Source organism: Pan troglodytes, chromosome 8, assembly GCF_028858775.2.
Source record: "Pan troglodytes isolate AG18354 chromosome 8, NHGRI_mPanTro3-v2.0_pri, whole genome shotgun sequence".
Classification (NCBI taxonomy): Eukaryota; Metazoa; Chordata; class Mammalia; order Primates; family Hominidae; genus Pan; species Pan troglodytes.
Genome location: NC_072406.2, coordinates 18,039,406 through 18,052,116, shown reverse-complemented (window position 1 = coordinate 18,052,116; position 12,711 = coordinate 18,039,406). Strand labels below are relative to the sequence as shown.

At 37.1% G+C, this 12,711-nt stretch overlaps 1 protein-coding gene across 2 annotated transcripts in view; it reads left to right on the top strand.

The window, feature by feature from the left end:
* The first annotated feature begins 10,739 nt into the window (after window positions 1-10,739).
* Window positions 10,740-12,711, top strand: part of LOC100612887 (putative aldo-keto reductase family 1 member C8) — a 36,339-nt gene continuing 34,367 nt past the window's right edge. The window contains exon 1 of one of the 2 annotated variants that reach the window (XM_003312437.6): window positions 10,740-10,985. In XM_003312437.6, the coding sequence (XP_003312485.4) occupies window positions 10,893-10,985 (93 nt within the window). In that variant the 5' untranslated portion in view covers window positions 10,740-10,892. The remainder of the gene's footprint in view (window positions 10,986-12,711) is intronic. The other variant, XM_009457880.5, reaches the window with a different exon arrangement.

Genomic DNA, 12,711 nt, shown 5'->3' with positions numbered 1-12,711 from the left:
AATCCTCACATGGCATAATTTCACTTGTTTCTCCCATTGGAGGGCAGACTAGAACACGATGATTAGGCCGGGGGCAGTGGCTCACGCCTGTAACCCCAGCACTTCGGAAGGCCAAGGCGGTAGGTTTACTTGAGGTCAGGAGTTTGAGACCAATCAAGTGAAATCTTGTCTCTAAGAAAAATACAAAAATTAGTCTGGAGTGGTAGTGGATACCTGTAATCCCAGTTACTCAGGAGGCTGAGGCAAGACAATTGCTTAAACTCAGGAGGCAGAGGTTGCAGTGAGCCGAGATTGGGTCACTGCACTCCAGCCTGGGCGACAGAGCAAGACTGTCTCAAAAAAAAAAAAAAAAAAACAACAAAAAAAAAGGAAAATGATTAACATCTGTGAAGAATCCATACCAATATCTGTTGTTTGACATTTTAAGAATAGCCATTCTGACTGGTGTAAGATGATATCCCTATGTGCTTTTGATTTGCAACACCCTCTTTTCTTCTATTCACTTCTTCCTAAAAGGAACAATAAAAGAAAATAATTAGGTAAATTACTATACATTGAAGCAATGGAATATAATAGAGCCATTTAAAAATTTTCACACAGAGTGTCATCAGCAGGATGGTAGATTAGAAAGCTCTCAAATCTCCCATGGAATTATCAAAAAACAATCTGAAATGAACTAAAATAAACTCATTTATTTATAGAGTGGCTCAGTAGAGATGCAGGGTGACTATAGATGCACAGATGCCACTGGCAAGAGATTAGGGGGAAGAGACATACAATAGGCCATCTATGGCACTTAGGAGAAGCTGAGCTGTGAATTTTTGACATGATAAGGTATTCAAAAGCCATTGGGTATTTGGAGAAATCAAATAGGGCACACAGAGTCTAGGCAGATGCACGTTCAGAAAAGAACTGAGAAGACCTTAAGTTTTCATGTAGAGCTGATATCGAGACTAAGAATATGCCAAGCATATTAGCTGATCATTGTCATGACACAGAATATATATAGATTATGAAATGTGGCTGTTTTTCAAATGTGCGATAAAAACAATAACAAAGCTATAAAGAAACAGGAAAACAGTGTTCATTATGAGGAAGAAAATAAACTGACAGAAACTGTGAAGAATTACAGGCATTGATATTAGTAAGGAAAGACTTTCGGATTTTTATTTCTTATTAAAGTCTTAAAAATTATTTTAGATTAAATAGGCACATGTGTAGGTTTGTTATATAGACACATTACATACTGGTGAGGTTTGGGCCTCTGGTGTACACATCACTTAAATAGTGAACATTGTACCCAATAGCAAGTTTTGTCATCTTTGCCCCTGTCTCCACCTTTCTCCCTTTTGAAGTACTTGATGTCTATTATTTCCATGTTTATGTCCGTGTGTACACATTGTTTAGCTTCCCCTTATAAATGAGAATATGTGGTATTTTGTTGTGCTTGTAAGTTAGTTTACTTAGAATAATATCCTCTAGTTCCATCCATGCTGCTGAAAAGGACTTAATTTCACTCTTTTTAGTGGATGCTTAGTATTCCATAAGCATATATGCTTAGTATATGTATGTACACTTAGTATATATATATATGCATATTAGTATGTATATGCACATTTTGCCTTCTTTCCACATCCACACTGATATTTGTTGTTTTTTGACATTTTAATAATAGTCATTCTGACTGGTGCAAGATGATATCTCAATGTGCTTTTAATTTGCATTTTTCTGATGACTATTAAAAACAGTTTCCTGTATATTTGTCAGCTGCTTGTATGTCTTCATTCGATGAATGTCTGTTCATGTCTTTTGCCTAGTTTTTAATGGGATTGTTTCTGTTTTACTTGTTGAGTTGGTTTGAGTTCCTTATAGAATCTAAATAAAAGTCCTTTGTTGGAGCCTAAATTTGAAAATATTTTTCCCATTCTGTAGATTTTCTGTTGATTATTTCTCTTGCTGCCCATAAGTTTTTTAGTTTAATTCCCATTTATCTGTCTTTGTTACATTTCCTTTTTGGCATCTTCATCATTATATCTTGGCCTAGCTCAATGTCCAGAAGAGTTTTTCCAAGGTTTTCTCCTAGGACATTCATAGTTTCAGATTTTCCTTGTAGGTCCTTAATCCACGTTGACTTAACTTTGCCAATGGTAAGAGATAGGGGTTTAGTTTCATTATTCTGCTTTGGCTAGCCAATTTTCTCAATACCATTTAATGGTTACAGTGTCCTTTTCTCATTGTTTGTTTTTCTTTAACTTTGTCAAAGATCAGTTTGTTGTATGTATGTAGTTTTATTTCTAGGTTCTCTATTCTTATTTATCCACGTGTCTACTGTTGTATCAGTACCACGTTATTTTAGTTACTATGGTCTGTTAGTATAATTTGAAGTCAGGTAAAGTGATACCTGTGACTTTGTTCTTTTGCTTAGGATTGCCTTTTTATAAAATTTAGATTTTTTTTAATTATATGAAGAATAATGTTGGTACTTTGTTAGGAACTGCATTGAATCAGTAGTTTGCTTTGGGCAGTATGATCATTTTCATGATATTGATTCTCCCAATCCATGAGCATGGTAATCTTTTTATTTGCTTGTTTCATCCATGATTTTTTTCATCAGTATTTTGTATTTCTCCTTGTAGAGATCTTTCACCTGCTTAATTTTATTTATATCTAGATATTTTATTCTGTTTTTGTCTATTGCAAATGGGACTGAATTATTAATTGGGTTTTAGCTTCAACATTATTGGTGTATAGAAATGCTACTGATTTTTCTACATTGATTTTGTATCTTCAAATTTTATTGAAGTTTTTTTTTTCAATCAAGTCTAGCAGTCCTTTGAAGGAGTCATTATAGTTTGATAGGTATAAAATCACGTCATCAGAAAAAAATTGATAATTTGAATTTCTCTTTTCCAACTTGGATGGCTTTTATTTTTTTCTACTGCCTGGGCTTTCTGGTGAGGACCTCCAGTTCTATGTTAAGTAAGAGTGGTGACAATGGACATTCTTGTCTTTTGCCAGTTCGTAGGGTGAATGCTTTCAACATTTTCCTATTCAGGAAGACGGTGGCTGAAGGTTTGTTATGTATGACTTATTATTTTGAGATATGTCTTCAATACAAAGTTTGTTAAGGGTTTTATGAGAAAGAAATGTTGGATTTTATGCAATGCTTTTTTATGTCTCTTTTGAGATGATCATATGGTTTTTGTTTAAATCTTAGTTATATGGTGAATCAAATTTTTTAATTTGTGAATGTTGAAACATCCTTTATTCCTGCAAGAAAACCCACTTGATCATGATAAATTATATCTTCAATGTGCTCTTTGTTTCAGTTTGGTAGTATTTTGTTGAGAATTTTTGCATCCATGTTCATCAGGGATATTGGCCTTTATATTTCATTTTTAGTCGTGTTGTTGCCTGATTTTGGTATCAAGGTGACACTTGTTTCCTATAATGAGGGATATTATGAAATAGCTTCAGGAAGGTTTGTTTCGGATCTTCTTTGTACATCTCATAAAATTTGGCTGTGAATTCATCTCGTCCTGGGATTTTTTTGTTCTTGCTCTTTTACTGATTAAATGTGCTTGCTTATTATTGGTGTGTTTAGAATTTCTATTTATTTCTGGTTGAATTTTGAGAACTTGTGTATTTCCAAAAATTCAATCATTTTCTTCAGGTTTTCTATTTTGTGTGCACGGAGATGTTCATAGCAATATTTGTTAGTTTTTGTGTTCTGTTCTAACAGTTGCAATGTTGCCTTTGTCATTTCTGATTTTGCTCATTTGAATTTTCTCTGTCTTTTTTGGTTAATATAACTAGCAGTCTATAATTTTGTTTAACCTTTCAAATAACATATTTTTAATATCTTTGATTCTGGCATCATTGTTTTAGTCTCAATCTCATTTGGTTCTCCTCTAATATTTCTTATTTTTTTTTTCTGCTAGCTTTGGGTTTGATTTGTTCTTGTTTTTCTAGTTATTAGAGGTGTGACATTAGGTGGTTAATTTGAGATGTTTCTATTTTTTTTTTTTTGAAATGGAGTCTTGCTCTATTGCCCAGGCTACAGTGCAGTGGCACGATCTCGGCTCACTGCACACTCTGCCTCCTGGGTTCAAGTGATTCTCGTTCCTCAGCCTCCCAAGTAGCTGGGATTACAGGCACCCACCATCACGCCTGGCTAATTTTTGTATTTTTAGTAGAGATGGGGTTTCACCTATCTTGGCCAGGCTGGTCTCAAACTCCTGACCTTGTGATCCACCCACCCTGGCCTCCCAAAGTGCTGGCATTACAGGCATGAGCCACCATGCCTGGCCTGTTTCTGTCGTTTTGATGTAGACATTTAACACTATAAACTTACCTCTTAGCACTGCTTTTGCTGTATGTTAGAAGTTTTTGTAAGTTGTGTCTCTATTTTCATTGTTTTCAAAATATATTTTTGACTTATGCCTTTGTTTAATGTTTACCCAAAAGTCATTGAAGACAAGTTTTTAGCCTCCATGTAGTTGTATAATTTTGACAGTTCTTCTTGGTATTGATTTCTAAATTTATTCTCTTGTAGACTGAGAAGATACTTGATATAACATCAATTTTTTGAATTTATTGAGACTTGCTTTGTGCTCAGGCATATGGTTGATTTTGCAGAATGTTCCACACAGAGATAAGAAAAATATATACTCTGTGGTTGTTGTGTATAATGTACTGTAAATACCCATTAGATCCATTTAGTCTAGAGGCTAGTTTATATCTGAAGTTTCTTTTTAACTTTCTGCCTTGATGACCTGTCAGGGTTATCTATGCCTGTGGAAGTATAGCAGCAAATGTTTTCTCATATGTCTAGTGGTATTTGTTTCATGAATCTGGATGCTTCAGAGTTGAATGCATGTATATTTAGGATAGATTGTGTTTTTCTACTGTTTTCAGTTCAAAGTCACTTTCAACTTACATAAGAATGGCTACTCCTGTTCACTTTTGTTTTCAATTATTATAATATATATTTAAAAATATATATACTATAAAAATTGATTTTGGTGTGTTTGTAATGAAATCTTTGTTCGTTCCTGTGTCCAGAATGGTATTGCCTAGGTTGTCTTTTAGAGTTTTTATAATTTGGGGTTTTACATTTAAGTCTTTAATCCACCTTCAGTTCATTTTTGAATATGGTGTAAGGAAGGGGTCTGATTTAAATCATATGAATATGGCTAGCCAGTTATCACAGTACCACTTGTGAAATAGGAAGTCTTTTTCCAATTGCTTGTTTTTCTTAGCTTCATTGAAGATCAGATGGTTGTAGGTGTGTGGCCTTACCTCTGGGCTCTTTATTCTGTTCTATTGGTCTATATGTCTGTTTTTGTACCAGTACCATGCTGCTTTGGTTACTGTAGCCCTGTAGTACAGTTTGAAGTGTGATGCCTCCTGCTTTGTTCTTTTTCCTTTGATTGCCTTGGCTATTTGGGCTCTTTTTTGGTACCATATGAATTTTAAAATAGTTCTTTTCTAGTTCTGTGAAGAATGCCACTGGTAGTTTAATAGGAATAGCATTGACTCTATTAATTGCTTTGGGAAGTATGGCCATTTTAATGACATAATTTTTTCTATTCATGAGCATAGAATGTTTTTTCCATTTGTTTGTTTTATCTCTGATTTCTTTGAGCTATGTTTTGTAGTTCTCATTGTAGAGATCTTTCCCCTTCCTGATTAGATGTATTCATAGGTATTTTATTCTTTTTATGGCAGTTGGGAATGGGATTGTGTTTCTGACTTGGCTGTTGGCTTGACAGCTGTTGGTGTATAGAGATGCTAGTGATTTTTGTACATTGATTTTGTATTCTGAGACTTCACTGAAGTTGTTTATCAGTTTGTTAAAGAGCTTTTGGAATGAGACTAGGGGGTTTTCTAGATATAGAATCATGTCATCTGCAAACAGGGGTAGTTTTACTTTCTCTCTTTTTATTCGGATGCCCTTTATTTCTTTGTCTTGCCTGATTTCTTAACCATGATTTCCAATACTACGTTGAATAGGCGTGGTGACAGAGGGCATCCTTGTCTTGTGCCACTTTTCAAAGGGCATGCTTTCATATTTTGCCCATTTAGTATGATATTGACTGCGGGTTTGTCATATATGGGTCTTATTATTTTGAGGCATGTTCCTTCAATATCTGGTTTACTGAGTTTTTAACATGACGTAGTGTTGAATTTTATCAAAAGCCTTTCCTGCATCTATGCAGATGGTTATGTGGTTTTTGTCTTTAGTTATGTTAATGTGATGAATCACATTTTTAATTTGTGTATGTTGAGTCAACCTTGAATCCCAGGGATAACACCTACTTAACTGGGGGAAGCCACCATTGTTTCTGTGTTTCATCCTTTATCAGAATGTTGTTGTGTGTCTCATAACTGTACATTGAATGAAATTGGCTTAAATTTTCACATTCAAAGGAAGATTTGCAGAATGGATTTTAAAAAATCTAGGACCTAACTCTATGTTCTGAACTAGAAACTCACTTTAGGTGAGGACATAAATAATGTGAACATGAAAGACAGAAATAGGTATTGTATGAAAGTAGTAATCAAAAAAGAGCTGTGATAGCTATACTAGGACCAGACACAATACAATTTAGTCAAAAACTCTGACAAGAGATAATGAAGACATAGTACACAGGCATACGTTATAGATATTAAATGTTGGGTTCCAGACCACCAACATAAAAAATAGCACAAAAATGAATTACATAATTTTTAAATTTCAACTGCATATAAAAATTATGCGTACACTATTCTGTAATACATTAGGTGAGCAATAGTATCTAAGGAAACAATGTACATACCTTAATTTAAAAAAAATTTTGTTACAAAATGCTAACAATCATCTGAACCTGCAGCAGGCTGTAATCTGAACTCCACTTCAGACCTTTCCCCAATAATTCAGACTGGAATGACAAATTGTCCATTCAGCACCTCCTCTTGAGGGTCTAATGGGCATTTCAAGCTCAGGATGCCCCAGAAAAAAATTTCTTTAATCTCCATGCAATTTAGCTCCACCTTAAATTTTCACAGTCTCAATGATTCCTTTCTTTCCATCATAAAGAACTAAATTTGGGGAGTGATTCTTGCCTTTTAATATTCTCTCATAACCAATATAAAATCTGTGAACAAGGCCTCCGATGTTCACCTTAAAAATTACCCAGAATCTGACCACTTCTCCTCACCTGCTTTACAACCATCCTGTTCCAAATTACTCAATTTCTTACATTGGTTATTAAGTAGCTTCCTAACTAGTTTTCCACTTTTATCCCTTACCAACCTACATTCTACTCTCTACACAGCAGCTCAGTTTCATCCAGTGTCTTCTTATCTGTCCTAGAGTGAAAGCCAAATGCTTTCAGTGGCCTATAGGGCTCTGCCGAAACATGGCCTTCCCTTCCTTTCTGACCTCTTTCCTAATCCTGCTGTTCCCAGATCACACGTGGCCTTCCCTGGCTACAGGGACTATGCCCTTCAGGATCCCTCTGCTTGAAGCCCTTTTCCCTCAGCTGTCAGCAAGGCTGGCTTCCTCCACTCCTTCAGGTCTTTTCTTAAATGTCTCTGTCTCAGTGAGGATCCCCTGCTTAAGCTATTAAGCTATTTGTAATTTCAATTGTCCCTGCCCTCTTTCCATACTGTACACCTTTCCCTACTTTTTTCCCTTCATGGTGCTTCCTATCATACAACATGGTTTTCATTCTATGTAATTATTAGTTTTTTGTCTGTTTTTGTCTCCTTGAAAGTGAGTTCAATGCAGGCTTCGATTTTTGTCTGTTTTTAATGCCAACAACAGTATCTTGCACATTATAGCTACTCACTATTTATTTTTGAATGAAATACACTTTCATATAATTCTTGAATGTGTTCCATGGAGGCCATTGCAACATATTTTCTGGCACTCCTTCTGCCTCTTCTTCCAGAATTGCACGTGTCCTTCTGTTTCCTTGGGTGCCTTGCTGTATTATAATTGCCATTTGCACTCTGTCACCTTGTGTAGGTTTTAAGCTGCTAAGGTTGTAGTGACTTGTGTGCAGCCATGTAGAGTTGATCTAGTACCTCTGCTCAGATCCTCAATGGGCTGCAGTAAAGGCATAAGTCTAAAGCAGGGTCTCCTGAAGGCTTAGAGGGGAATAACCTGCTTCCAAGTTCAGGGGGGAACTGGCAGGGTTTGGTTTCTTCTGGACTGTCTGAATGAAAGCCTCAGTTTTGAGCTGGCTGGTGACCAGAGGCCCCACTCAGCTCCTCTCCATGTGAGCCTCTCCTATGTTGCCACCAATTTTATCAAAGTTTGAAAACTGAGAAAACAGTAGAGTTTCCTAGCACAATGGAAATTACAATTTTGTATTTCCTAATGATGGAAATAATATCACTCTTCTTTACAATAGTCAATTGTTTAGAATAAAGACACAAGTACTAGTCACAGTTGATGAGAGGGCATTATACACATTATACAGGGCCATAAATACCAGGAGGCAGGGATCACAGGGGAACAATTTGCCATCTGCCCACCTCTTATCCAATAAACCATGAGCTCCCTGAGAGCATCTCATATCCTTGGTAGCTTTTGAAAACCTGAGGAAGTAAAAATAGTGCCAGGAAACCATGGACGAACACCTTTCCAGTTAGGAAAGGTGGATTCTGAAAAGTGCTTGCTACAAAGCATGACGTCAAATCTATAAATGTTTTAGGATAATGCTTAAGGCAAGTTTAAGGGAGCATGAAGCCCTGCTTTGGATTTACTAAGAATAAAATTGGCACACTCTCTTTCACTAACAAATTTCCTAGACTGCTAAATTAGGGAAGTGAGAGAGAAATGTCTCTTACTTGGGTAAACCATTTAGTGCAAAATACAGGTTAATATTGCAAACATGTTAGACAAATTTTTAATCTAGTGAATGATGAGCTTCAGGCTATTACCATTAATAGACATGCTTTTCTTGTGACTTGACACAGAACTTAACCCCATCTCTGTAGGGTTCTACAGTTTTACCAGTGTAATATAAATAGTATACTTGCCAGATTTATAGCTGATACAATGTTGTGATAATTATAAACTACAGGGAATCAGAATCAGGCAGAATTCGGACCTTGAGCAGCCAGAGCTATGGGTTCAAAATAAGATAAATGACAATGTCATGTTTCAGGATTGCCTCTAAAATACCAATGGCACAAATACATGTTGGAGAAAGCACCGCATAATAAAAACACCAAAGAAAATACCACTTAGGCATCTTATCTAGCAGAAGCTCCTTATTAGTGGAGAGTGTAAGTAATTTCAATGATGTGATTTTTTTTGACCTGCTTCATAGAAGCTAAGAGAATAAAAGGCACACAGAGAAGGTTGGTCAACCTCACCCAGGGAGGTTATAGAAGAAGTCATCTTCTCTTTTTATAGTATTTCATAATGTGATAATTAAATCTATTACTTAAAATTTGAAAAAAATAAAAAAAAGATGAAGAGGTGTTTTTAGCAATAACTGGTGACCCTGCTGATTATTTCAAAGTCTGTTATTTTATTTTATTTTATTTTATTTTTTTGAGAAGAAGTCTTGCTCTGTCGCCCAGGCTAGAGTGCAGTGGTGCAATCTTGGCTCACTGCAAGCTCCGCCTCCCGGGTTCATACCATTCTCCTGCCTCAGCCTCTTGAGTAGCTGCGATTACAGGTGCCCACCATCACGCCCGGCTAATTTTTTGTATTTTTAGTGGAGACAGGGTTTCACCGTGTTAGCCAGGATGGTTTCAATCTCCTGACCTCATGATCCACCCACCTCAGCCTCCCAAAGTGCTGGGATTACAGGCATGAGCCACTGCACCCTGCCCAAAGTCAGTTATTTCGAACCATTTAAGGTATTAACCTTGGTCCAGACCTGTTGTCCTCACCTACAGAGGATGAAAGTGTCCAAAGTGAACTATGCAGAAGGCCATTTAGGCTGAGCCTCTTGGCATCTGAATTGGATGCCATTTTTAATTTTCATTTTTCTCATGGTTGCTGTGTGTGTGTTTATGTTTGCAAAAGCAATTTAGGCCCTGGAATTCCAAGCTGTTCTGTTAAGACCCAGGCTGCTTTGCTATCTCCTATCTTTGTTCAAAACAAACAAACAAAAAACAACAATAAAAAGAAGGAGTCATAAAGGATGTTAGACTGTAGGAGGTGCTTTTAGGATAAGTAAAAGATAAGAAACCCGCTGGAGACCAGGAGCGAGTTGAGCAGGCTGTTCTAAAAAGAGACAATGGCTGGAACAAAGGCAAGAGCATAGAAATGTATCCATGATCTCAGACAAGTTTTTTCTGCAAAACATTCAAGGAAACAAGTCAGAGAAAATGGAGTGTGGCTTGACACAGGAGGGAAATATACTGGGAATAGGGGTGGGTGTTCTTAAGAAATTTCATTACATGCATGGCTGGCACCAGGCCTCAAGCTTTATTCAAGGAATTCTAATAAGCTGTTTTTAAAGGGATTAACAATCAAATATAAGTGAGAAAGTTAACTTCATTTCTGTAGTAGAATTAGTGTTTTGAAATGACCACCCTAATAATAACTTTGCCTCTTGTAAAGGAAGTCTAGTGTACTTATCAAGGACAGATTGGCGTGGTTCATTTTTCAACTAAGGAATCAAGTGTGAACAACACGGAGGAGAAAATCAAAGTCCTCTGGCATTCACAGCATTTCTGAATGAGTTTTCTGTAAAATACTCCCACAGAGACACAAGAATCAGAGAAAAGGCACTGGACTGATTCCAGCTTCGTTTTGAAATCATTGGCAGCTGTCATCTCCATCCCGCCCATCCTGCATTTGGTGCAAATAAAGAACGCAGGAGCCTTGTCTCCTGCTGGGCTGTCAGTGAGGAAAAGGAGGAAAGACAGGTTAGCTGGGGATGATGACGGATCTGAAGCAAAGCCATTCAGTGAGGCTGAATGATGGACACTTCATGCCAGTGCTGGGATTTGGCACTTACGCTCCTGATCACGTAAGTGAACCCCAGGAGGCTGAAGTTTCTTAGGTCAGCTGTACTTGGAGGGCAGTCATCAGGCAAGAGCCCTGCACTTGCGTAGACAGTGGATGCTTGGAAGGGCTCATCTGGGATTTCATTTAACTGTCTCTAACTTGCCCCTCTCAAGGTCACAGAGATCTTTTTTGCTTTAAGTGGCATGGCAAGTTATTGATTGTGGGGATTCTGAGATTGATAATTTTGTGGGTATATTATCTTTATTAAAAGTATCAATGTTACCTAATATATCAAATGCTTTCCATGTATTTTAGGTGTTTTACATGCATTATCTTATTTAATTCCTTAACAACTGGCCTAGGTAAGTACTCATTAAAATTTGTTACGTTTTAAAAATGCAAGCTCAGACTGTTCTCATCTTTTGCTCTGGTCAGAGCCACTCTACTCTTGGTTAGAAATGTGAAGGGCCAAGGGCCCAGGAGGAATCAAAAGCCAAAATGAATACTTAGTGGCAGCTTTGCTGTGAGGTTATTGGGGCTGGAAGTATTTGCCAGAGAGTTTCAACCATCCAAACTTTTTGCCATATAAGAAGCCACTGTGATTCTGTTACAGTCTCATCAATGGATTAAAAATATAGTAGTCTTTCATTTTAAGGGATTATCTGAAGTTTTTTGTCTTATGACTGAGAAAATTAAGGATTGTGGACACAAAGGGTAAGGTTGGAGTGAAAGTTTAATAAGTGAAAGAAGGAAGATTTTCTCAAGTAGAGAGGGGGTCTGGATGGATTGTTAACTATGAGGTCAGGTCTAGGGTTTTGATGGACTGGGAAAGAAAAGAATTTGTTGACTGGTCTTGGAGAAAGTGTAACTCAGCTTGTCCTGGGACCTTGATCTGGGACCAATCAGAGACTAAAGTGAAAGTTTGGTCCAGGACCTTGGTCCGGGACTAATCAGGAGTTGAAGTGATAGCTTGGCCCGGGACCTTGGCCCAGGAGCAGTCAGATGCTGAATGATAATTCATAAAAGCTCATCTCACGGTCCACATGTCCACAAAAGGAAAGGAAAGTGCCCACCAGAGTCCACTGGAGCCCACCATATACATGCCCACAAAAGAAAAAGAGACTTTCCTAGAAGTCTGTTGGTTACACAAAAGACAAATGTGTTTCTCTGTTGGTTCTTGTTCTCCTATGAGTGCAGTTGTTGCCATGTCTTAGGCATAAAGGACAAAGGCATTTTGATGTTGGGCCTTGTTTTTTTATCTGAGTGAGCTGGAGGTTTGTGTAAGTTTCCTTATTTGCGTATGTAGTCTGATTTTTTTCAAGCTGTTTCTCTGTTTAAAGGAGTTTTACCAAGAACTCACTCTAACTGTTTAAGTTTTTTCTCTCATTTTTACCCTCAGGAGTGGAGTCCCTAATTGTCGTTAGGGAGACTGGGTGTTGACTTTTCTGGCTATTTTTTTGTCGGATGGTGGTGTCATGTGGGGAACAGTAGTTAGAGTTCTTCCTGGGGTTGGTTTAATGATCTTTGGAAGAAAGATATGTTTATGTGTGGTGGTGTTAGTATTACCATTTAGAGTTTGATAGTTTTTATGTGAGAAGAAATAATTTGGGCTATTAGAGTACATGTATTAAAATGAAACAAGGGGGGATAAGGATAGTTTAAAAATTCTGAGGTTGTTGATACGTCCTGATAATTGGTAGTTATAGTTATGTCTGTTACAATTTCGGTGTATGGAGCTTGGTTTTGCT